This window comes from Podarcis cretensis (assembly GCF_951804945.1).
Source record: "Podarcis cretensis genome assembly, chromosome: 15".
Lineage (NCBI taxonomy): Eukaryota > Metazoa > Chordata > Lepidosauria > Squamata > Lacertidae > Podarcis > Podarcis cretensis.
This window is the reverse complement of record NC_137185.1, coordinates 2,939,296-2,963,942: the sequence shown is the minus strand read 5'-3', so window position 1 is coordinate 2,963,942 and position 24,647 is coordinate 2,939,296. Positions and strand designations below refer to the sequence as shown.

General features: G+C 48.7%; 1 protein-coding gene across 1 annotated transcript in view; it reads right to left on the bottom strand.

The window, feature by feature from the left end:
* The window catches only part of PIGL (phosphatidylinositol glycan anchor biosynthesis class L), a 44,404-nt gene that overhangs the window by 4,871 nt on the left and 14,886 nt on the right, over nucleotides 1-24,647 (bottom strand). Inside the window, exons 3-5 of the mRNA XM_079955869.1 lie at nucleotides 12,018-12,108; nucleotides 5,426-5,493; nucleotides 1,438-1,469 (exon numbers count right to left, since the gene is read on the bottom strand). Coding sequence (XP_079811995.1) covers nucleotides 1,438-1,469; nucleotides 5,426-5,493; nucleotides 12,018-12,108 — 191 coding nt within the window. The remainder of the gene's footprint in view (nucleotides 1-1,437; nucleotides 1,470-5,425; nucleotides 5,494-12,017; nucleotides 12,109-24,647) is intronic.

The window sequence follows — 24,647 nt, the reverse complement described above, 5'->3', positions numbered from 1 at the left end:
GGCCAGGGGTCCCTTTACCTTTACCTTAGCCCTTTAGACACAGGGATGGGGACCCCCAAGCCCCAAATGTAGCCCTGCAGCCCTCGCTATGTGGCCCTTGGGGCTCTCCCCGGGCCATGCCCCCTCGCCAGCCCTGCTTCGCAACCTCCTTCAGTATTTTCGCCTGACTTTGGAGGGTAAATGTGCCTCCGGCACAAAGGTCAGACTGACATTCCTTGCTCCGCCCATGTTTACATCTGGCCCTGCCCACCACGCCATGTGGCCCTCAGAAGGTTTGCTGGGAGGAAATGTGGCCCTCGGGCTGAAAGAGGCTTGTTTCCACTGCTCTAGGATCTCAAATATGGGGTTGGGGACAGGACAGGGACTTCCTGCGCCAGACGTACCTTCTGGGACAGCAGGCGCTGTGTTAATACTTGGGGGAAAACGCCCACTTTGCCGCCTTGCAAGTTAGATTTGGGGAGTGAGTGACAGAAGCTGGAATTGCAGAGGGGCGGAATTGATGAGAGAGGGGGAATATTTTTGCGTGTGTCCCTTCTGTTAGTGGAGCGAGCCACGAAGCCAAAAAGCAAGAGGCGTCTCGGAAAATAGCAAGCGCTCCTTTCTGCAGCTCTCCATGGCTCAGGTGGATTTTGTTGCAGGAAGGCACAAGAGCAGGTGGTTCCTGTGGACAGACGCGCTTTGGGTCGGCTGCCCTCCAGGCCCCGACGTCACTGCTGCCCCCCCAAGGCCCCCACTTAAGCCCTCCTAATGTGACAGCCTCTCATGGCTGCCAGATCAAATTAAGACCTGCCGGGAACGGCGGCTATATTTGGAATCAGCTTAGCCTAAAGCGGCCAGGCAGGCGTTCCCTGGGCCTTGGGCGATTGTGGGTCAGGGAAGAGGGTGACGTCAGTTGGAGGAGTCGTGGGCGGCAGCCGGCTGCCTCGGTGGCGGAGCAGCGCTGAGGGGAGGCCGTGGTTTAGGAAGGGATGCCGGTGGCAGTCAGGTTCCCATCTGTCCCCAGCAGCACTTTGCATACAGGCGGCCGAATGTCACCCACGTCACTAAAGGGCAGCAAATTTTTTTCAATTATTTCATTAATAATCTATAATTGTATGGATTCTTCTCCTACTCGGCCCTGAAGCTCAGCTTAACCTACCTTGCAGGGTTATTTTGGAGATTAAATGAGGAACGGGGAGAACTGTGTATCTGCCGCCTTGGCAAAAAAAAAATGGGGTATAAATCAATCAACCATTCAAAAATATTGCCTAAGCCATCCAACGCTATTATATCCTGCAGCTGTGAGTTCCACAGTTATGTGTCGAGTGCGATGTGTGTTTGTGTGCCCTTCTCTTTGCACCGGACAACTATGCGCAATCTGCTTTCGTACTGGATGGCTTTTAAAAAAACGGTCGGGGAAAATCCCCCAATAATAAATAAATAAGCAATGATAAACACCTTCTGGAAACTTCTTCTCGGAATGCAGGTGCCTGCAAAATACAAACAGAACAGGGGTGAGTAAGCACCTCGTGGGGTTGAATCCAGCTGCCTTCAGCAGAATTGCAAAGTCTCACTCCTCAAGCAATGCAGCCCCTCATGAAGGACTAAAACTTTAAAAATCTGTCAGTCACACCGGTTTGTCAACAAATGGTTAATCTGATTGACCTGCATTAATCAAACTGGTGTGGTTTTTTTTAAAAAAAAAATCTGTGGTGGGTTAGGGAGGCTTTTTCCAGCCCGAGGGCCGACTTTTCTTCTGGGAAACCTTCCGAGGGCCACATGGCGCGGGTGTGCAGGGCCAGAGGCAAAACTGGGAGGGGCAACCCATGTAAATTTTTGTACAGTAGGTTAGTTTCTACGCACATCATTCTCCGTGCGCCGTCCAGACGAACAGGAGCCGCGATCAAAGTTCAAGGAAAACGAGCCAGGGGAAATGATCTTGCGTGCCAAGCAGGGCCAGGGATCCTTCTCCTTTTGAACCCCCCCCCCCCCCTCGGCAGTAAAGACTGCTGGGCCAGGCAACGTGCAGTGGGCGAGCCTACCTCCCAGGGCTGTTGTGAAGATGAAACACAAGGAAAACACGCATGCCTAAATGTTTAGGGAATCTTTTAATGTTTGATGTATTACAGTATTTTAATATTTTGTTGGAAGCCACCCAGAGTGGCTGGGGAAGCCAAGCCAGATGGGTGGGGTATAAATAATAAATTATTATTATTATTATTATTATTATTATTATTATTATTATTATTATTATTGTTATTATTATGCCTCAAACTCCGTCGAAGAAGGGAGGGATGCAAATGGCAGAGAAAGCAGCCCTTCAGCTCTCCAGCTCTATAATCCAAAGCAGTTTCTTACAGACACAAACACACAGCATTCAATGCGATGAATTTTGGAAGATAAAAGAAAGCCCTTATTCATGCTTAGTTACACTGCGGAACTCCCTCCCACTGGAGCCAGTGATGGCCGTCAATCTGGATGGCTTTAATAGGGGATGAGGCAAATTCAAGCAGGAGGAGGGGGCGATGGGTGGCTCCTGGGCTGCGCTCTGCCCTCCACAGTTAGAGGCAGCGATGCTTCTGTGCATCAATGCTGGAAACCGCAGAAGGGGAGAGAGGGCTGCTGTGCTTGCAGGTTTCCTATCGTGGCTTCTGGCTGGACACTATGAGAAGAGGATGCTGGAATCCCAGGTGGTCCCCACTTGGCCTCATCTAGCTCTTCCCGTGTTGTTCTGCTGTAAGGAAAGCCAGTAGGGGGCAGCAGCGGCAGCAGCGACCTCACAGCTGCTCTTTCCAGCTTGCCTTTTGCAAGTTACACCATTGTCCCTTGCAGCCAAAAAGGGTGGGGTGTGATTAGGCAGGCGGTGGGGGGGGGGGGAGAGACCCAGAGAGTTACCGAACTCTGGGCAATAATGGAAAGAAATCCTTATTGCCGTGGTTCAAAATGGTGTTTCACCGGCTGAGGAGGGAAGCCACGGGTAGATAGGGGCTTCTTGTCTTTTCCTTTGCTTAATTGGATAGGAAGACTTGACGTTTTCATCCCCAAAAAAGCTTTTGATTTGAGTTTCCACTGAAATGAGGCTTGTATTTTAATGTTGTATTTTAATCTTGTTTTTAAGTTGTATTTCAATCGTTTTAATTCGGGTGTTAGCTGCTCTGAGTTCTTGGCTGGGGAGGGCAGGGTATAAATTATTAATAATATTTATTATTATTATTATTATTATTATTATTATTATTATTATATTATTATTATTATTATTATTATTATTATTATTATTATTATTATTATTATTACAACCCACCCTGGGACCTTAGGCTGGAGAGTGGGTGAGAAATCTCTTATAAATGAAACAAACAGCACTTGGGTTGCATAAAAAGTTGTGGCTCTTACGGAAAAGGGGTTTTTTGCAGCAGGGGGGGGGGCTGCCAACACAGCTCCTTGCCCTAGGTACGCCTCTATGGCTCTGTATAAGGCAGCTCCTGAAGTCCCCACGAACTGAGAACCATGAGGTCTAGAATCTTGTTTTATTTCTCAGGATTGGGGCACATTCGTAGAATGACTGCTTTGCCTCCCTTCCCCAGTACTGTGGGGTTGGGGACGTCCGCTGCATGAAACCCTGGAGAGCCACTGCCGGTCAGTGTCAACTACACTGGGCTAGACCTGGCAACCTGGCCTATGAGGCAGCACTGTAGGTTCTTGTGGCGGCTAATTCAGAGAGGCTGCCTGGCAGAGGAGCTGCAGGGCAGGATCACAGCTGCTTTCCAGCCAGCGAGTGAGCGGGGCGGGGCGAATGCAGAGACCCTTCCCCACTGCGATCATCCTGTCCTTTTAAGACTATAGATGGGAATGGACTGAGTTGGGCAGCTTTTGCAGACATAGACGAGAGAGGGGGGCAAGGGGGAGAGAGAGGGAGAGAGTTTCAGTCTTTTTCCACTCTCCCCTATCCCTCGTCCTCGCAGTCCCTGAAAGACAAGAGTGGCGAGGGCTGGAGCCGGGCCAAAGAGGGGAGAGGTTGCAGGCAGCTTAGCTCTGCGGCGTTGCCATTTTGGGAATGTTTGTTTTTAGAGTTTGGACTCGGCTGCGGCTGGCGTGGGGTGTGTGTGTGTGTGTGTGTGTGTGTGTGTGTGTGTGGAAAGTGAAGCTGGGGCAGCATTTCCTGATCCAGGGAATGCTATACGCAGGGAACTTTCAGACACACACTCTCCCCTCCCCTCTACTCTCCCTCTGTATATCTTCCTATAGAAATAAGAATGTATGGCGTCGTCACGTACTGAAGCATGCGGAACAATGGCAGGCTGGCCCAGGAAAGCTGGAGCCCCTTCCCAGGGCGTGACGCACCCTCCCCGCTGCTTTAAAAGTGGGCAGGGCTTTGGGGGTGAGCTGTGGGTTGATAGGTGAGGGGGTGAGCGAGCTTTTAAAGGGAGGAGATTGGTCAGGGATGGGGGGAAAGGGTTGCTAGGGTTGGTGAGTGGAAGGGTCTCTCTCTCTCTCTCTCTCTCACACACACACAAACCCTCTTTCTCTATACACACATATATACATTTCCTCTCCCTGGGGCTTTCTTCCCCAGCCAGAATTCATCAGAACTCAGTTCTTGCACCTCTTAGGTGGGAACCATTGCCATTATAATAGGACAAGGGAAAAATTCAGTGTGAGTTCCGCCACTTCTTTTTCTAGAAAAAGAGCATTGCCTCTCCTGCTCCTTTCCCAATCCCCCATGGTTAGGCAGAGAAGAAATAATAATAATAACAATTTATTATTTATACCCCGCCCATCTGGCTGGGTTTCCCCAGCCACTCTGGGTGGCTTCCAACAGAATATTAAAATACAATAACCTATTAAACATTAAAAGCTTCCCAAAACAGGGCTGCCTTCAGATGTCTTCTAAAAGTCTGGTGGTTGTTTTTCTCTATGACATCTGGTGGGAGGGCGTTCCACAGGGCGGGTGCCACCACCAAGAAGGCCCTCTGCCTGGTTCCCTGTAATGTGGCTTCTCGCAGCGAGGGAACCGCCAGAAGGCCCTTGGTGCTGGACCTCAGTGTCCGGGCTGAACGATGGGGGTGGACATCTCTCTCTCACTCTTTCTATCTCTATCTATCTATCTATCTATCTATCTATCTATGCAAAGCAGATGTTCTGCCACTGATCTGTGGCTTTCCCCCTAGAAAACAGGTTTCTAGTCCAGGTGGTAATTAGTAGAGAGGTAATATAAACAGGAAACAGCCTCAAAATGAATCAGATCCCTGGTCCACCTAGCTCACTATTGTGTACCGTGGCTCGATGTGGCTCTGGGGGGCGTCAGAGCAGGAGGGACACAGCTCATGGAATGAATTGGATTACTGTATTGCCAGCAGCTGAGACTGTCCAAGATCTTTGGTAGATGGGAGGGTCTTAAGTGTCCCCAAAATGCACCACCCTTGCTTGCCAAATGATAGGAAGACTGTACCTGACAGCGGTGTAAAGGGATTTGTGGTTCAGGTGACCACTCACTCCTCTCGCGTCAAAGGTCACTACCTGTGCGGGGAGGGAAAAGAAAAGGCGAGTAAGGAAGGAAGGATTTATATAGTCCAATACTTTAAAATATATTTATATATTTAAAATTAGAGCATTTTAAACCCACCCTCCAGTCAAAAACGGCTCGCAGAGCAGCTTACATACAGTCAACAGATACAAGACATTCCTTATATACAAGCTTGCAGTCTAAACGACATGGCAGAAGAGGAAAGGGCGATGGGGAGGGTAGAGGAAGAAAAAAGAAGCAAACTCAGGCACCGATTCATCAGGTGAAAAATTAGTTCTTATTCTACTCCACCAGCTGTTTTGGAAACTGTTCAAGGACTGGAGAGCCACCCTGATAGAGATGGTCTTTGTGGTGGATAGGGTCCAGTTTCCTTTTTCTCCCACTGAGGCAGACAGATAATGAAATAAAGACAGCTGTGATTTGGGCAGGGAGTGTTTGGATGCTATATGCCCTGAAGGATCCGATTTCAGGGTTTCAGGGGATGCTGTTTCGAGGTCTTCGGATCCTGATTCCCATTCAGTTTATTTAAAGGTGTGTGTTGGAGGTGAAAGCCCCGCAAAATAGCACATACAATAGGATAAAAGAAAGAGCTTCTTCACACAACACACCGTTAAACTATGGAACTCACTGCCACAGGATATAATGACGGCCAGCAACATCGATGGCTTTAAAAGAGGTTTAGACGAATTCGTGAACTCTATGAGAGGTGGCTAGTAGCCACAATGGCCAGGTTGCCCCTTCACGACCAGAGGGGAGCCTTCCTCCAAATGCCAGGTCCTGGGAATTGCACGTGAGGAGAGTTGTTCTTGAACTCAGGCCCTCCTTGTGGGTTTCCCCGTGGGGCATCAGGTTGGCCACTGCGAGAACAGGATCCTGGAACAGATCCTGCCAGCCTTTTCTTACATTCTAAGTTCCAACCAGAGCAGGCCCACAGAAAGTAATGGTTTTTATTGACATTTTCTCAAGCGTTTAACAAACAGAACATACATAACACATCTTGACTGTGAACTTAGTCCTGGAGAACTTGTAGACGCATAGGAAAAAGAGAGGAATTAAAGCAACCTGAGGATGCAATATATATATATATATATATATATATATATATATATATATATATATTATTTTTACCCCGCCCTCCCCGGCCAAGACCGGGCTTATGGTGGCTAACATCAGGTATAAAAACAATTGATTAAAATACAACTGAAAAACGGGATTAAAATACTACTTAAAATGCAGCCTCATTTCAGTGGAAGCCCCGGTCAAAAACTGTTTGGGAGGGGAGAAAACGTCAAATCTTCACCAAGGCCAACTATCCAGACTGGTCCTACGTGGGCCAGAAAAAAGCCAGGGAAGTCCCCAAATAGGGGTTCCACCACAGAAGAAAAAGGAAAGAGGGGAAGGGGATCAAGTTGATTCCAAGCCAAAGGCCAGGCGGAACAACTCTGTCTTACAGGCCCTGTGGAAAGAAATCAGATCCTGCAGGGCCCTGGTCTCATGAGACAGAGCGTTCCACCAGGCCGGGGCCAATGTTGAAAAGGCCCTGGCTCTGGTTGAGGCTAATCTGACTTCCTTAGGGCCCAGAACCTCTAGGGTGTTGCTATTTATGGGCATACCGGGAGAGGTGGTCCCGTAGGTACGAGGGTCCTAGGCTGCAAAGGGCTTTAAAATACGTAAAGCGAGCAATCTAAAAAACCAAAAGAGGTGATTGATAAGTTTTAAAGCTAAAGGCCAAAAGTGTTTAGGTATCATCCAACGGACGGTGGAGATCTGGAGGGAAAGAACTGCAAAACAAATTCAGTAACTGAGAAGGTTATGGATTTAGCCCCTCTATGTCGTCTGTTACGTTCTGGGACTTTTCCCGCTACCCTTAAGTTCTTAAAACACAGATGTGGAGAAGGGACAAACTTGAGGAAATTTGTCCTGATGTGTGATGTGTCAAAGGGGGAGGGCCAAGGGCGCTGGACCACTCCTTGGCTGGCAGGGGCAGACACGGCACACTTCACAGAATCACAGAAACGCAGAGCTGGAAGGGACCACGAGGGTCATCAAGTCCAACCCCTCGCAGCGCAGGAATATTTTTTTGCCCAGAGCAGGACTCGAACCCAGGACCCTGAGATGAATCACCTTGCGCTCTGCCGACTGAGCTATCCCAGCTCCTGCAAAGGAAAGGAGGAAGAAGAAGAGCACCTCCCTCCTTCCTTGCTGGTCCGGTTTGACTCCCTGGGTGACGAGGAGCAGCTTTGCTCTGGCGCAGGCACTGCCCCGCTTGCACAAGAAGAGACATGGCCGCCCAGAGAGTAGGGGAAAGGGCAGAGAGGGAGGATCAAAGGCTTTGCTGCCCGGCCTTCCCTACCGGCTAGGTCTCCACCCTGCTGCCAGGAAGGGCTTCACACAAACACACACACTGCTCTGCAAAGAGGCAGGGGAACAAGCAGAGCACCCCAAGAAAAGCCCAGGAGGAGAGGTGTGGCAGGATTTTGAGAGGGCCCTTTCCTGCTCTTGCCTGGCACAAACCCAATCTCAGCACAGCCGCCGCCTCAGTGCCTCACCCCCACGGTCGAAGGTTTTAAAAAATATATATATATATTGTTGATCTATTTATGCATTTAATTAATGTAACATAATTATTACAAAATATAAGCAAAATATTGCAAATACATAAATATTTCAGATAAGGAAACACACACACACATATATATAAAGAACAAAAGAGAAAAATAAAGAGAAAAAAGAAGAAGGAAAGTTCTTCCAAATTTATTCTACAAATATCTCAATTGTTGAGCTATTTATGACATTGATAGCTTGCCCGGCCTTTTCAAACGGGAGGCCAAGGGCGGCAGACGTCAAAACGATGCCATCTGCTATGGCCTCCTCTGGAGATATCGCCACCAAACTCTCAAGGTGAGGGGGGTGGTCTCTGCCAATGCTTGGGCGCCATTTTGATTCAACATGGCGGACCAAACTGAGGATTGGGCATGGCTTCGCCCACTTTCTGGGTGGGGTAGGTCCAAACTCACAAATGAAGCGACCCCATTTTTATTTTTATTTTAAATGTTCAGAATTCCAACGAGCATCGGGGTTTAGATACTGGGAGAAGCCTTGTGGCAGGAACAAAATGGTCTGCGGGACTCCAGCCTCCAAAAAGCGAGGGAGCAGGCCGAATAAAACAAATTTGGTTGTCTTCTATCGTGACACAAAACTTGTGGGGGATCCAGTGAAGCTGACAGTCGGGAGATGCAGGGCAGATGAAAGAAAGGACTTGTTTGTGGGGTGCATCGTTAATCTGTGGAACTCTGGTCAGCCCCTGTGAGAACAGGATACAGTGGTGCCTCGCAAGACGAAAAGAATCCGTTCCGCGAGTCTCTTCGTCTTGCGGTTTTTTCGTCTTACGAAGCAAGCCCATTAGCGGCTTAGTGGCTTAGCGCTATTAGCGGCTTAGGGGCTTAGCGGATCAGCTGATAAGCGGCTTAGCGGATCAGCTGTTAAGCGGCTTAGCGGATCAGCTGTTAAGTGGCTTGGCGGATCAGCTGTTAAGCGGCTTATCGGCTTATCGGATCAGCTGATAAGCGGCTTATCGGCTTAGCGGATCAGCTGATAAGCGGCTTAGCGGCTTAGAAAAGGGGGGGGAGGGAAAAAAACCCGCAGGAACTCGCAAGACATTTTCGTCTTGCGAAGCAAGCCCATAGGAAATTCGTTTTGCAAAGCACCTCCAAAACGGAAAACCCTTTCGTCTAGCGGGTTTTCCGTCTTGCGAGGCGTTTGTCTTGCGGGGCACCACTGTATTGGACCAGATGGGCCACTGAGCTGACGCAACAGCCGCTTCGTGTGTTCTTACTATTAAGGCCTTCTGAACTGTCTCGTTTGGTGTGAGGCAACTTCTTTTGTCCATCCCAAAACACCCATTAATGCCCTCCCGCCAGATGTCAAAGGGAAAAACTACTAGACTTTTAGAAGACATCTGTTTAGGGAAGCTTTTAATGTTTAATAGGTTATTGTATTTTAGTGTTTTGCTGGAAGCCGCCCAGAGTGGCTGGGGAAACCCAGCCAGATGGGCGGGGTATAAATAATAATAATAATAATAATAATAATAATAATAATAATAATAATAATCTGTGTGAATGAGTAACTATGACCACACTGGAGGAGGGGAAAGGCAGACAAGGCAACGCTATGCAGATTCCTCTTCTCATCTCAGAACCTGCTGGGGCTGTAAGATGCTCTTGCTATTAGCAGATGGCGGAGGAATTCAGTCAACAAGAGATTTCCCTGATCTGCGAGACTTATCATGCAAGGGACTCTTAAGGAATCTCCCCCTCCAGCTCACTGCAAGCTATTTCCACCTCAGCTGAACTCACCTCCATCCTCTGTCCTGAGAGGGCTGGATAAGCTTGCGCTTGTGAATTCTGCTCAGGTCAGCGCGTGGATCGGGCCACAGAGTGCACCCACCCGGCTTGTCAGTTTCGCGGCTGAAATTGAGAGCAGTTGCCCACCCTTGTTTTTGGCTGGGAGTTCCTCAGAGCGAAGGGAGCAGCTCCACCCCCTGGAAGCTGCAGAGATCACTATGGCACGCACTTCAATACACTTTGGCCTCAACTAATGCACTGCAGAAGCTTCCGCACAGTGTGTCAAGCCGGGACTGTGTGGTAATGGTGCCAGCAGAGGTATGGAGGTCTTCCTTTATTTATTTAATGAAATTTACATACTGCTTGATTGTAGGAAAAACTAAGTGATTTACAAAAACATACACTGGTACCTCGGGTTAAGTACTTAATTCGTTCCGGAGGTCCTTCTTAACCTGAAACTGTTCTTAACCTGAAGCACCACTTTAGCTAATGGGGCCTCCCACTGCCACCGGAGCATGATTTCTGTTCTCATCCTGAAGCAAAGTTCTTAACCCAAGGTAATATTTCTGGGTTAGTGGAGTCTGTAACCTGAAGCGTATGTAACCCGAGGTACCACTGTAAATTGAAACATGAAAACTCCTGATGATAAAAAAAACAGTTAAAAACAGGTACAGTGGTGTCCCGCATGACGAATGCCTCGCAAGACGGAAAACTCACTAGACGAAAGAGTTTTGGAGGTGCTTCGCAAAACGAATTTCCTATGGGCTTGCTTCGCAAGACGAAATGTCTTGTGAGTTCCTGTGGTTTCCCCCCCCCCTTTCCCCCCCTTTTTCTAAGCTGCTAAGCCGCTTATCCGCTTATCCGCTAAGCCGATAAGCCGCTAAAAGCCGCTAATAGCGCTAATCCGCTAAGCCGTCAATGGGCTTGCTTCGCAAGACGAAAAACCGCTAGACGAAGAGACTCGCGGAATGGATTATTTTCGTCTTGCAAGGCACCACTGTATCTAAAAAACTTCAAAAGACTATTACAATCCACAGTAGCCAAAAGGAAATAAAACACACAATTACTTCTACACATTTGGATAGTCAAAAAATGTTTCAAGGAGACACCAAAAAGTGTGCAGCTAAGACACCTGCCTGAGGCCAATATCAGGGAATGCTGGTTCGACAATCAGAGAGGAGGGAGCTGTGGCCCGTGAGATCTTGCTGGACTCCAACTCCCATCATCCCTGAACTTTGGTCCTGCTGACTCATGGGAGTTAAGAGTCCAGCAACATCTGGAGGGCCACAGGTTCCCCCATCCCTGATCTACAAGGAGGCATCCCTCTGTCTCACGTACACACAAAAATTGTCCAGTAGCACCTTGTTGTTGTTTAGTCGTTTAGTCGTGTCTGACTCTTCATGACCCCCTGGACCAGAGCACGCCAGGCACTCTTGTCTTCCAGTGCCTCCTGCAGTTTGGTCAAACTCATGCTGGTAGCTTCGAGAACACTGTCCAACCATCTCGTCCTCTGTCGTCCCCTTCTCCTTGTGCCCTCCATCTTTCCCAACATCAGGGTCTTTTCCAGGGAGTCTTCTCTTCTCACGAGGTGGCCAAAGTCTTGGAGCCTCAGCTTCAGGATCTGTCCTTCCGGTGAGCACTCAGGGCTGATTTCCTTCAGAATGGAGAGGTTTGATCTTCTTGCAGTCCATGGGACTCTCAAGAGTCTCCTCCAACACCAGAATTCAAAAGCATCAATTCTTCGGCGATCAGCCTTCTTTATGGTAGAGCTTTCACTTCCATAAGTAGCACTTAGGACCAACTAAGTTTGTTCTGGGTATAAGCTTTCGTGTGCGTCTGAGTATCTGAAGAAGTGTACATGCACACGAAAGCTTATACCCAGAACAAACTTAGTTGGTTTCTAAGGTGCTACTGGACATTTTTAAAATTTATTTCGTCAGACCAACACGGCTACCTACCTGAACCTCATGTACACAGCAGGACAATACTGGCTCTAAGGTTGGGGAGGAGGGACCTCTGGCCCTCCAGATGTTACTGGGCTTCAACACCCACCATGGTCCTAGACCACTGGCAGGGCTGAGTGCTGGGAGTTTGAACCTGACAACATCTGGAGTGACCTGCAAGTGACAGCCCCCCATCCTCATTCAAAAGGAATACTCAAGGCTACATCTTACCAGGTTGATGTGGTTGGTCTTGACATGCTTAAGGATAAGAGCAGAGAGCAGCTGAGTGTCCCACTCAACAGATGGGTGGTCTGGAAGATCCCTACAAAGAAGAAGAATAAACATAAGCATAAGCATAAGCATAAGCATAAACATAAACATAATAATTTAAAAAAACATAATAATGATCCAGAATGTGGCAGCTAGAATGGTGACTGGGAGCGGCCGCCGAGATCACATAACACCAGTCTTGAAAGACCTACATTGACTCCCAGTATGTTTCCGAGCACAATTCAAAGTGTTGGTGCTGACCTTGAAAGCCTTAAATGGCCTCAGCCCAGTAGACCTGAAGGAGCGTCTCCACCCCCATCATTCAGCCCGGACACTGAGGTCCAGCTCCGAGGGCCTTCAGGTGGTTCCCTCACTGCGAGAAGCCAAGTTACAGGGAACCAGGCAGAGGGCCTTCTTCGTGGTGGCACCTGCCCTGTGGAACGCCCTCCCACCAGATGCCAAAGAGAAAAACAACTACCAGACTTTTGGAGGACATCTGAAGGCAGCCCTAGACAGGGAAGTTTTTAATGTTTGATGTTTTATCGTGTTTTTAATATTCTGTTGGGAGCCACCCAGAGTGGCTGGGGAAATCCAGCCAAATGGGCGGGGTATAAATAATAATAATTAATAATAATAATAATTCCACTCTTCATCCTAAGAACCCAGGGCAGGTTACAGAAATTAAAACACAATACACTGGTACCTCGGGTTACATACGCTTCAGGTTACAGACTTCACTAACCCAGAAATATTACCTCAGGTTAAGAACTTTGCTTCAGGATAAGAACAGAAATTGTGCAGCAGCGGCAGCAGGAGGCCCCATTAGCTAAAGTGGTACATCAGGTTAAGAACAGTTTCAGGTTAAGAACGGACCTCCAGAACGAATTAAGTACATAACCAGAGGTACCACTGTACTACACATAGTTTAAGACAATCTACAATCGCAGAAGTGAGGCATACCCTCCAACAGTCCTCTGATGAAAACTGGGGTGTGCCTTTCGGGGCCATGCACTCGGGGAAGCCAGCTGACTCACACAAGAGCACAGCACCGCTAAAAGTGCCATCACGGATCAAATCAGAAGCTGGGATGGCTTCTGCAATTCCGGGAATGCCGAGGGAAAATCGGGGCAGTTCTAGGGTATGATTAAGGTGGGTATTAAAAACATACATCTCAGGTGCCAAAGGCCGGGATACAGAGATGTGTCTGCAGCATCCTCCGGAAGCTGTATAATGAAGGTGCCAGACACACCTGTGCAGGGAGGGAGTCTCACAGCTTAGGAGCCACTACCAAGAAGGCCCTATTCCAGGTCGTTGCCACCCCAGATTCTGAGGGCGGAGGAACAACCAAGAGGGCACCCTCTGCTGATCTTAGCACCTGAGAGGGTTGGTAGGGCCAAACAGAGATGCTATACCATGTAAGTGTCTCGGAAAAAATGGGACACCCCATTTTTATTTGTGAGATAACAGCGGCCATTTTAGTTGCCATGATTTTGTGGCACAATTCCCCCCCAAAAAAGTGGTGGGGGGGGGTTGGGGGGGAGAAACTGCAGCGTAAAATCACATGAGATCACAGCAACCCAAATGGTAATGCGATAAAAAGCGGGGAGATGGCGTCTCTGATTTTGGCTTCAAATCGCTGGAGGGTATGAGATGTCTGGCAGGCTGGATTTGGCCCAGAAGCCTGAGGTTCCTCCCCTCTTCTCTAAGGCAGCCCTGGCAGGGCCTCTAATATGCTGCTGGGCAGTTTTTGACTCGATGCAACAGATGAAGGTCACTCAAGTTCAGTGGAAACAGACAGCTGGAGGCGGTGGGCCGAAATCCCTGGGAGCGCGGTGATGTGTTGACAGCGAGCCAGAATTGCCGCCAAAGAGCAATTGCCTGCAAAAACTCACCTGAGTGATTTGGGGAAGGGGCTTAATCACGCCGATAAAGTTATAGCTGGTTAGCCCGCAACATGCCCTTTGGTGAAAACGTAGTCTCCACAGGATCCTATCTTTTCTCAAAACAGGGGGTGGAGAACCACAGGACCGGGGCCTGAATGCGGCCCTCTGAGCCTCTCTATTTGGCCCCCGACTCTCCTCAGAACGCTCCAAACCCCTTCCCCGGCCACAGGGCAGTGAGGGCCTTCATGTTGGATGGGTTTAAAAGAGGATTAGATAAATTTGTGGAGGAGGAGACTATCAATGGCGACTTGTAGCCAAGATGGCTACAGCTGGCTGGTTAGAGCGTCGTGTTGAGAATGCCAAGGTTGCAGGTTCGATCTCCGTATGGGACAGCTGCATATACCTATTTGCAGGGGGTTGGACTAGATGACCCTCAGGGCCCCTTCCTACTCTACAGTCAAACCTTGGTTGTTGAACGTGATCTGTTCCGGAAGAGCGTTCGACTTCTGAAATGTTCAGCAACCGAGGTACAGCTTCTGATTGGTTGCAAGAGCTCCTTGCACCCAAGCGGAAGCTGCGTCAGATGTCCAGGTTCCCCAAAAAAGTTTTAAAAATGGAGCATTTGCGTCTGGGTTTTTGGCATCCGGGAGCTGAAACATTCGAAAACGGAGCCATTCAAGAACCAAGGTTTGACTGTACAGTGGTACCTCGGGTTACAGACGCTTCAGGTTACAGACTCTGCTAACCCAGAAATGGTACCTCAGGTTAAGAACTTTGCTTCAGGATGAGAACAGAAATCGTGCAGCAGTGGCGTAGTGGCAGCGAAAGGCCCCATTAGCTAAAGTGGTACCTCAGGTTAAGAACAGTTTCAGGTTAAGAACGGACCTCCGGAACGAATTAAGTTCTTAACCCGAGGTACCACTGTACTATTCTATGATTCTCTCTCCATTGTTGGAGATGGATAATACAGGGGAAACAGCACAAGTGTTTAGTAAAAGCACACACACACACACACACACACACACACACACAACCATGGGCCTGGGCCTGATCCAAGGCATGCTTTGAATGTCCCAGCTGTGCAGCCAGCCTGAACCAGATTTAACTTCTCCGGTCCTCACGAGGGATTCGGCACCGGCTGGGTTAGCTCAGCTGTTTGGGTGCTCAAGGTCACAGGAAGCAGGAAAATGAGGGAGCAAAAGGGATGTGATGTTCCCTGAAGCCAGTGGATACGTTCTCCCCCCTTCCGACACACACATCCACTGCCCTGCCCCTGCTTCTCATCCTCCCCTTAAAGAACTGAGAAGGACCCCTTTCCAAAAACCCAGAGAGCTGCTGCCAGTCAGTGTGGATAATACAGAACTCGAGGCACTGGTGAACCTTGGTGCAAAGAGCTTTTTCCCTTTGGGGAAAGGATCTGGCTCAGCGGTAGACCACCTGCGTTGCCTGTGGAAGGCCCCAATCCCTGGCAGCATCTCAATCCAACAGGTAGGACTGGGTACTGTACCCCACCTGGAGAGCTGCTGCCTGTCAGTGTTGACAATACAGAGCCCGATGGAACAGTGGTCTGGCTCGACAGAAGGCAGCTTCCTAAGTTCCTGTTAATTCAGAACCACAGTGGCTGGAATGGCCACTTCCAGCTTTAAGGTTTCCCTATCCTGAAACATCCCTATCCTGGGACGCGGGTGGGTTAAACCACAGAGCCTAGGACATGCCGATCAGAAGGTCAGCGGTTCGAATCCCCGTGACAGGGTGAGCTCCCGTTGCTCGGTCCCTGCCCCTGCCAACCTAGCAGTTCGAAAGCACGTCAAAGTGCAAGTAGATAAATAGGTACCACTCCGGCAGGAAGGTAAATGGCATTTCCGTGCGCTGCTCTGGTTCGCCAGAAGCAGCTTAGTCATGCTGGCCACATGACCTGGAAGCTGTACGCCCGCTCCCTCGGCCAATAAAGCGAGATGAGTGCCACAACTCCAGAATCGGCCACGACTGGACCTAATGGTCAGGGGTCCCTTTATCTTTATCCTGAAACAGGCAATTGAGATCTCTTCCAAATATCTTGGGCGAATCTGTTTTTGAGAAGCAACAGTGGCGTTATTAATCAATGCCTTTTCAGTGGTGGCTCCTCCTTTGTGGGATCCTGTCCCTGAGGAAGAATGCCTGTCTGCTTTTACATGCTGATCAAAAAATAATCTTTTTGCTGTGATTGTTCTTAAATGGGGTGGGTAGGATGTGTTCCTTTTAAATACAGTTGCACATTGGTTCTCGAACACTTTGTGACTCCAATGTTTTAGATCCTGAATGCCGCAAACCCGGAAGTGAGTGTTGTGGTTTGCAAATGTTTTTTGGGACCCGAACATCTGACATGGCCTCCGCGGCTTCCAATTGAGTGCAGGAAGCTCCTGCAGCCAATCGGAAGCCATGCCTTGGTATTTGAACCTTTTTGGAAGTCGAACGGATTCCATTTGAGAACCAAGGTACGACTGTACTGTCTACTGTCAGCTGAGCATTTGAGTCTTTGTTATTTTATTTCTACGATGTAAGTCTCTTTGTGGCACTTGAGTGCAAGAATACAAAAGAATAGCAACTCCTCTTTTTCGAAGTAGGAACTTTGGAGCAAAACTCAGTTCCAACATCGCCCGAAGCCCTTGGCGCCGGCTTCATTTAAAAGGTCGCAGCACTCTCTCTTCCACTGCAAAGGCCACAGTGCTGTCAGAGAGCTTGACACAGAACGAGAGAACAAAGTCTCTGCCCTGAGGGGCCTACAATCTAAAAACAGAAGAGAACGCAGGAAGGGGAAGGAGATGGCAGCAGGGGGTAAACGACAGGCTAAAACTAGAATATTAGAATCATAGAATTGTAGAGTTGGAGTCACTGAGTCCGATTCCCTGGAACGCAGGAATAAACTAAACCAAGAAGTAATAGTAATGTTTAAACAACTCAAATATGCCTGTCAATTAAAAAATGCAAAAAAAAAAAACAAAACCCCACAGCATCAGGACCCTTCTGCAACACTGAAAAATTCTGTCCCTTGAGCATCTCTGGCAAAGGCAGCCTGCAGCTCAAAACAGAAACCTGTTCCCAATCCCAGGCTGTGCTCTGTTTTTCGGGACATCATCCAAGTATCAGCTCCTTTGAACGATTTGTGTCATGACGCGATATCATCATGAATAATATACACCGTTTCCCGGCAAGAGGCCGGGATCCTCTTCTCAGAGATGACACAAGGCCTTTATCGCAATGTGAAATCTGCCGTTCATCTGACGCCGGTGCTTCGCAGGCTTGACGGGAGAGCAGGCAGCAGCAGAAACAAGTTCATATTCATCACCCTCGAAATGGGGATGTTTGGCAAGGTGGTGGTGGGTGGGTGGGGGGGGAGGCTTCTGGGTCAGGAGAAATGGAGAGGGTGGGTCTAAGGGCTGGGAAACCAGGGGTAGCGAGCTACACACAAACACATATTTAACTATCAGAAGAAATTAGGCCGCTTAATATCATAGGAAGCTGAGCTATATCAAGTCAGGTCCTTGGTGCATCTAGCTCAGGCCTGTCTGCACTGACTGGCAGCAGCTCTTCAGGTTTTCAGGCAGCGGGGAATTCCCAGGCCAACCTGCAGATGCCAGGATTTGAACCCAGGTCTGCACTTTTCGAAGGAACGTGAGGGGGAACCGAAACACACCCATCCTTTAAAATGTGAACCCCTAAGGATTTGGCAGTGCGGGTCCCCAGTCAAATAATGTGCCCCATGAAAATGCATATACTGGGTGTATTGGAAGTTTCCCAGATGCCAGGTGCTCTACGTGGGGCTACCTTTGAAGGTGACCCGGAAACTACAACTAATCCAGAATGCGGCAGCTAGACTGGTGACTAGGAGCGGCCGCCGAGACCATATAACACCGGTCTTGAAAGACCTACATTGGCTCCCAGTACGTTTCCGAGCACAATTCAAAGTGTTGGTGCTGACCTTGAAAGCCCTCAATGGCCTCGGTCCAGTATATCTGAAGGAGCGTCTCCTCCCCCATCATTCTGCCCGGACACTGAGGTCCAGCTCCGAGGGCCTTCTGGCGGTTCCCTCACTGCGAGAGGCCAAGTTACAGGGAACCAGGCAGAGGGCCTTCTCGGTAGTGGCGCCCGCCCTGTGGAATGCCCTCCCATCAGATGTCAAAGCGATAAACAACTACCTGACATTCAGAAGACATCTGAAGGCAGCCCTGTTCAGGGAAGTTTTTAATATGTGACATTTTAGTGTATTTTTCATCTTTGTTGGAAGCTGCCCAGAGTGGCTGGGAAAACTCAGCCCGATGGGCGGGGTACAAATAATAAATTATTTATTATTATTATTATTATTATTATTATTATTATTATTATTATTATTTTGCGACTGGCGCAGGTCCAACTGAGACCACAGGGACATCTCCATCTGGCTGCCCCCTCCAGTTCTCTTAAGCAGAAGGGCTTATTTATTGCACTTATAGCCCATGGTTGATACACACCCGGCTCAGTTAATCCTGACGACAACCCTGTGAGGCAGGTGAAGAGGCTGCGACTGACTTCAAGGTCACCCAGTGAACTTCCTGACTGAGTGGGGATTTGAACCCTGGTCTGCCAGGTCCTAGTCCAACACTCTTAACCACTGAATCACACTGGCTTCCTACAGTTCTTCTGCTACGTGGCAGCTCTATAAATTCACCAGGTAAATAAATATGGGGAAAGCAAAACGTCACTTAGAGAAGGCTCTGAAATATTTTTCTGGAAGTGTTTTATTCTGGATTGTTTGATTTGATATTTTAACGTGTTGCAATCTGCTCTGAGATTTTTTCTTTAAAATATAAAGTGGGATGGAAATGAAATGAAGAAGAAAAAATATATTGCCAAAAAAGAAAAGGCACTTAAGACATTCGGTTGTGGTGATCATAACCTAGGTTTAAGGTGCAAGTTGGTGATTAGCTTATACACCTGAGTTTCTAGCACTGAAAAGGCTGCGTTCAAAAGGCCTTCCTAGCTTACAAAAGTGCATTAGATTGGGGAAATCTGCCCTGCAAACACGTCAGCGTTAGGCAAAATTGCATACGAAGGCGTGTCAATTAGGAGAATTTCGCGATGAGCTTTCAGGGTGACTTATTTTTGTCTTTATTTTGCATGGGGTGTGTGTGTGTGTGGGAACAAACAGAGGAACTAAAATGGACCGATTTGCCCATCCCTAAGGTGGGAGCCACTGGCCCGAAAGCCGCCACACTCTCTTGGAGAGGAAGAAACGAGGCTTTTCGGCGAGTGCCAAGCCAAGCAACCTCTGGGCTCTTCGCAGCCTCCTTCCAAGGCAAACATTACGCAACCGCAGGAACCGCAAGAGGAACTGCCTCTCTCGTGATCTAGAGTAACCCCAGGAGCAGCACTGGCATGCGACGCCCTCTCTCCTGTCCCCGTTGCCGCAGGGACCCCATGATGTAGTTCCTCAACTTTGGCCCACAAGGAAAGCCTCCCATTCAGGATGGGGTTTTTGTGTGTGTTGGGAAACTGTTTACAATAGTCACATGGAGGCGGAAGAGACTCCTGGCAGCACATCAAGAAAACCAGCAAGGCAGGGAAGGGCTGGGAGGAGACGTTAACCCTTCTGAACCCACTCCCATCCTCCGGCAACAAAAAGCCATTTTGCTGATTTCTTTTCTTTTGCAAAGGGACCGCTGTCATTTCCAATGCTGCAGTTATTCAGTTGCAGTTTCTGTCTGGGGAGGAAACAGCTGTCAATGGCTACTGGACAGGGTGGCTGTTGTCCCTCTGCTGTGGAGTGGCTGGTGTGGCCCAGTCCCATGGGTGGGGTACAAATACATAGCTGTCAACTTTCAGATTTCAAAATAAGGGATCAGAAGCCTCGAAAATAAGGGATCAGCAGTCTCACCTGTCCTGGGGACAGTCTACGGAATATCTAACAATCCGGGATAGCAGCGGGAAGCAGTGGGAAACGGCGCTGGAATAAGGGAATTTCCCGCAAAAAAAGGGAAGGTTGACAGCTATGTACAAATAATAGAATTATTATTACCTCTCAGAATGTCAGCTGCAGGGAGTCATAGAAACATAGGGTTGGAAGAGACCCCGAGAGGCATTGAGCCCAACCTCACTGCAATGCAGGAATCTCTCATATATATATATATATATATATATATATATATATATATATATATACACACACACATATACATACACATTTTTATTGATTTTTTAACATATCAGTTCCAACAGTCATAAAACATATCTTCTCATCTTATACAATATTTTAGACTTCCGTCAACACCTCTGATGATTTTTCCGTTCTTTATCACTTATTCTGCATTTCTAAATTTCTATACTACATTCAATTGTCCTTAACTAATAATTCTCTTCCTGGTCTTTCTTGCAGTATTTCAAATAATCCACCTTACAAAACTTCTTGCGGTCCTACTAGCGTAATCTGTTCATCACAATTACTTTTCAAATAGAGTCATACCTCAGGTTAAAGTAGCTTCAAGTTAAGTATTTTCGGGTTGCGCTCCGTGGCAACCCAGAAGTAACGGAGTGCATTACTTCCAGGTTTTGCCGCTCGCGCATGCACAGAAGCTCAAAATGGCGTCACTCGCATGCGCGGAAACAGCGAAACGCGGCCCGCACAGACGCATGTTACGTTTACTTCAGAATGCGAACGGGGCTCCAGAACGGATCCTATTCGTATCCAGAGGTACCACTGTAGTTCATATATTTACTCCAGTCTTCTAAGAATCTCTGATCCCGCAGGTTTTGAATCCGTCCTGTTAATTTATCTAATTCTGCATCGAGTCCAACCTCACGGCAATGCAGGAATCTCAGCTAGATCATCCATGACAGAGGGCCATCTGACCTCTGCCTCGAAATCTCCAGGGAAGGAGAGTCCACCACCTCCCAAGGGAGACTGTTCCACAGCCGGACAGCTCCCGCTGTCAGAAAGTTCTTCCAGATGTTTAGCCGGAATCTCCTTTCTTGTTACTTGAAGCCGTTGGCTCGGGTCCTACCCTCCAGAGCAAGAGAAAACAAGCTTGTTCCCTCTTCCACGCGAGTCACCAGTGGAAAGAGTTGCTCTTGAGCTCAGACCCTGTTTGTTGGCTTCCCTTTGGGGGCATCTGGTCAGCCCCTGTGAAATGCGGGACTAGATGATGATGATGATGATGATGATGATGATGATGATGATTTATTACTTATACCCCACCCATTTGGCTGGGTCTCCCCAGCCACTATGGGTGGCTTCCAACAGGAGATTAAAAATACATTTAAACACCAGTCATTAAAAACTTCCCTAAACAGGGCTGCCTTCAGATGTCTTCTAAATGTCATATAGTTTTTATTTCCTTGACATCTGATGGGAGGGGGTTCCACAGGGTGGGTGCCACCACCAAGAAGGCCCTCTGCCTGGTTCCCGGTAACTTGGCTTCTCAGAGTGAGGGAACCACCAGAAGGCCCTTGGAGCTGGACCACAGTGTCCGCGCTGAGCGATGGGGGTGAAGACGCTCCTTCAGGTCTACGGGGCCAAGGCCATTTAGGGCTTTAAAAGTCAGCACCAACACTTTGAATTGTGCTTGGAAATGTACTGGGAGCCAATGTAGGTCTTTCAAGACCGGTGTTATATGGTCTCAGCAGCCGCCCCCAGTCTCCAGACTAGCTGCCGCATTCTGAATTAATTGCAGTTTCCGGGTCACCTTCAAAGGTAGCCCAGCATAGAGCACACTGCAGTACAGTGGTACCTCAGGTTAAGAACTTAATTCATTCTGGAGATCCGTACTTAACCTGAAACTGTTCTTAACCCGAGGTACTACTTTAGCTAATGGGGCCTCCCACTGCTCCTGTGCTGCCGCCGCCAATTTCTGTTCTCATCCTGAAGTAAAGTTCTTAACCTGAAGCACTATTTCTGGGTTAGCGGAGTCTGTAACCTGAAGTGTCTGTAACCCGAGGTACCACTGTAGTCCAAGCAGGAGATAACCAGAGCATGCTCCACTCTGGCGACACAGTCCACGGGCAGGTAGGGTCTCAGCCTGCGTACCAGATGGAGCTGGTAGACAGCTGCCCTGGACACAGATTTGACCTGCGTCTCCATGGACAGCTGTGAGTCCAGAATGACTCCCAGGCTGTGCACCTGCTCCTTCAGGGGCACAGTTACCCCATTCAGGACCAGGGAGTCCTCCACAGCAGCACGCCTCTTGTCCCCCAAGAACAGTACTTCTGTCTTGTCAGGATTCAGCCTCCTTTGGCTTGATCCAGCAGGCTCTTCTTACGTTAAGAATGTAAGAAGAGCCTGCTGGATCAGGCCAATGTCCCATCTAGTCCAGCATCCTGTTCTCTCAGTCGCCAACCAGATGCCTCCATGTGAAATCCACAAGCAGAATTTGAGCCCAACGGCCCTCTTCCTTCCGGCAGTTTCCAGCAACTGGGATTCAGAAGCATCGCTGCCTCTAACCATGAGGGGAGAGCAGAATCTCCATCACTGCTAGTGCTTCTCTTCTCCTCGAATTTGTCCAATCCTTTTAAAGCCATCTAGGTTGGTGGCCATAGCTGCCTCCTGTGGGAGGGAGTTCCACAGTCCAACTACTTTCTCGTCATATCAAATTCCTTACAGCCTAAAATCTTTCAAATTTAAATTTTGGAGGGAAGTTATTGGTTTGTTTTGTCTTTGTTTTTATCATGTACTTTGTGGTTTTATTCTGTATTTTTGTGCTGTGAACTGTCCTGAGATCTTTGGATGAAGGGTGGAATACTGATTTAATAAATAATAATAATAATAATAATATTGGCTGGTGGGCCAGGGAAGGAGCCGGTGGTGGGCTTGACAGATCCTAGAGTCAGAAGGGACCCTGAGGCTCATCACATCCAACCCCCGACGATGCAGCTGCCCATACTATAATTATAATTATTATTATAATAATTTATTATTTACACCCCGCCCATCTAGCTGGGTTTCCCCAGCACTCCATACAGGGATCACACCTGCAACCTTGGCGTTATCAGCCCCAATTCCGGGAGCTGCACAGCACAAGATCCTCTCTCTCGTGCTCACATATGCCGTGTTCTGAGCTTCAAGCTTAAAAGCCACACTTGGTTCCTGCGGGCTTTCAGCAAAGCTTGCTGCTGAATTTTGGGGAGAGGGGTGAAATGAGAGCAAGCTTCCCTTCCTATCCAAAGAGGCAAAAACGGAAGACAAAGGGTTGGCTCAGTTTGAGGCTGAATGCATTAGAGCGCATTGTGATCTCGGCTGGCAGCAGGGAGCCACGAGTGGCTCACAGGCGGGGAGAGGAGAGCAGCAGCCCAGCTATACCAGGGGCTGCACTTGTCCTCCCTTGTCCCTTGACACACACACACACACACACACACCGGCCACGTGCAAGCATTCTCGGCAAGCTCTGAATCAGCGAAGAAGCAACCCACCAAACAGGTCACCCACCGAGTTTAAGGTAAAAGCTGGAGAGGGGAAGCTTAAACCTGGGGCTGCAATTGTGGCCCTCCATACCTCTGTCTGGCCCTCAAGACCCTCCCTCACTGACCCAGTTTTACGCCCCTTGGGTGCTTTTGCCTGGCTGGAAAGTTGTCCTTGAACTCCCAGAATGCTCCTTGCTTGGCAGAAAGAGGGGTGCATGCGAGTGTTTGTAGAAACCAGCCAACTGAACAAAGGCCAAATCGACATTTGCTGCCCCCCCCACTGCCATGTGGCCCCTGGGAGGTTTCTCAGAAGGGAATGCGGCCCTTTCATTTCTCTCTCTCCCCCCCACCTTATTCCTGCACAGGTGAGATTGGGAAAATCCGCCTGCTTTCCAATTTATCGCCTGCAATATGTTTGAATCAGGCAAAACAGAATTTGTTCTTTGTCAAACTTTGAACTGTGGTTTGTCATCCTGGCTTGTCTGAATTGGGAGCCATTGGGAGCTAGCCATGGTCCTGACCTGCGCAGAAAGACCTTCCTTGGTTTTGCCTGCCCTGGCTTTGCCTCGATCTGACTTGACTTTGCCTCGGCCTGCTCTGACTCTCATCCTGCTCTCAAAGCCTGCCCTGACTTTGCCTACGCCTAGCCTGCTTGAAAGCTCCCTGCTCCCACTTCAGCTTCCCCCAGCAAGCCCCAGCAAGATAGGCCTGGCGGGCAAACTCAGCCTGCACCATAGGATATGCCCTAAAATCCTTTCCAAATGCGCATTAAGGGTTTCATGGCCAACCCAGACAAACTCGGGCAAAGAAGTTGAAGCTGTGGGGAAGGTTTCCTTCGTTGGATCAAATGGCGTGTTTTTACATTTTCCTCCTCCCCTAAGAATCCCATTGGGGTGGGGAGGTTTGTGAAATCCCGCTCCTTCCAGGAACTGCTGGCGAGCAAAGTTCCCAGTCTGATGTCTGTGCTGGTTATAATTTGCCATGTTCAGCAAATTGAGCCAAAATCTGTTTGCATTTAAAAAAAGGGGGGGGGGAGAGATGTCTGGGAATTTCTCTGCCAAGACCGCTGGAGGGAGAGGGGGCGGGTAGTTTTGGCCTTCAGAGTGTTAAATGTTTTCACTAGGCCTCTGGCAGCCTTGCTCCCCTCCAGAGCTTTTGGACTACAACTTTCAGCAGCCGCTGTCCATGGGGCAGAATTCCTGGAAACTTATAGGGAAGTGAATTGTGGGGACCACATTGCTCCCAGACTTAGCCAAAGCTTCCTCATCACCCTCAGTCTCTGCTCTCGTGTCGTAAGGATGGA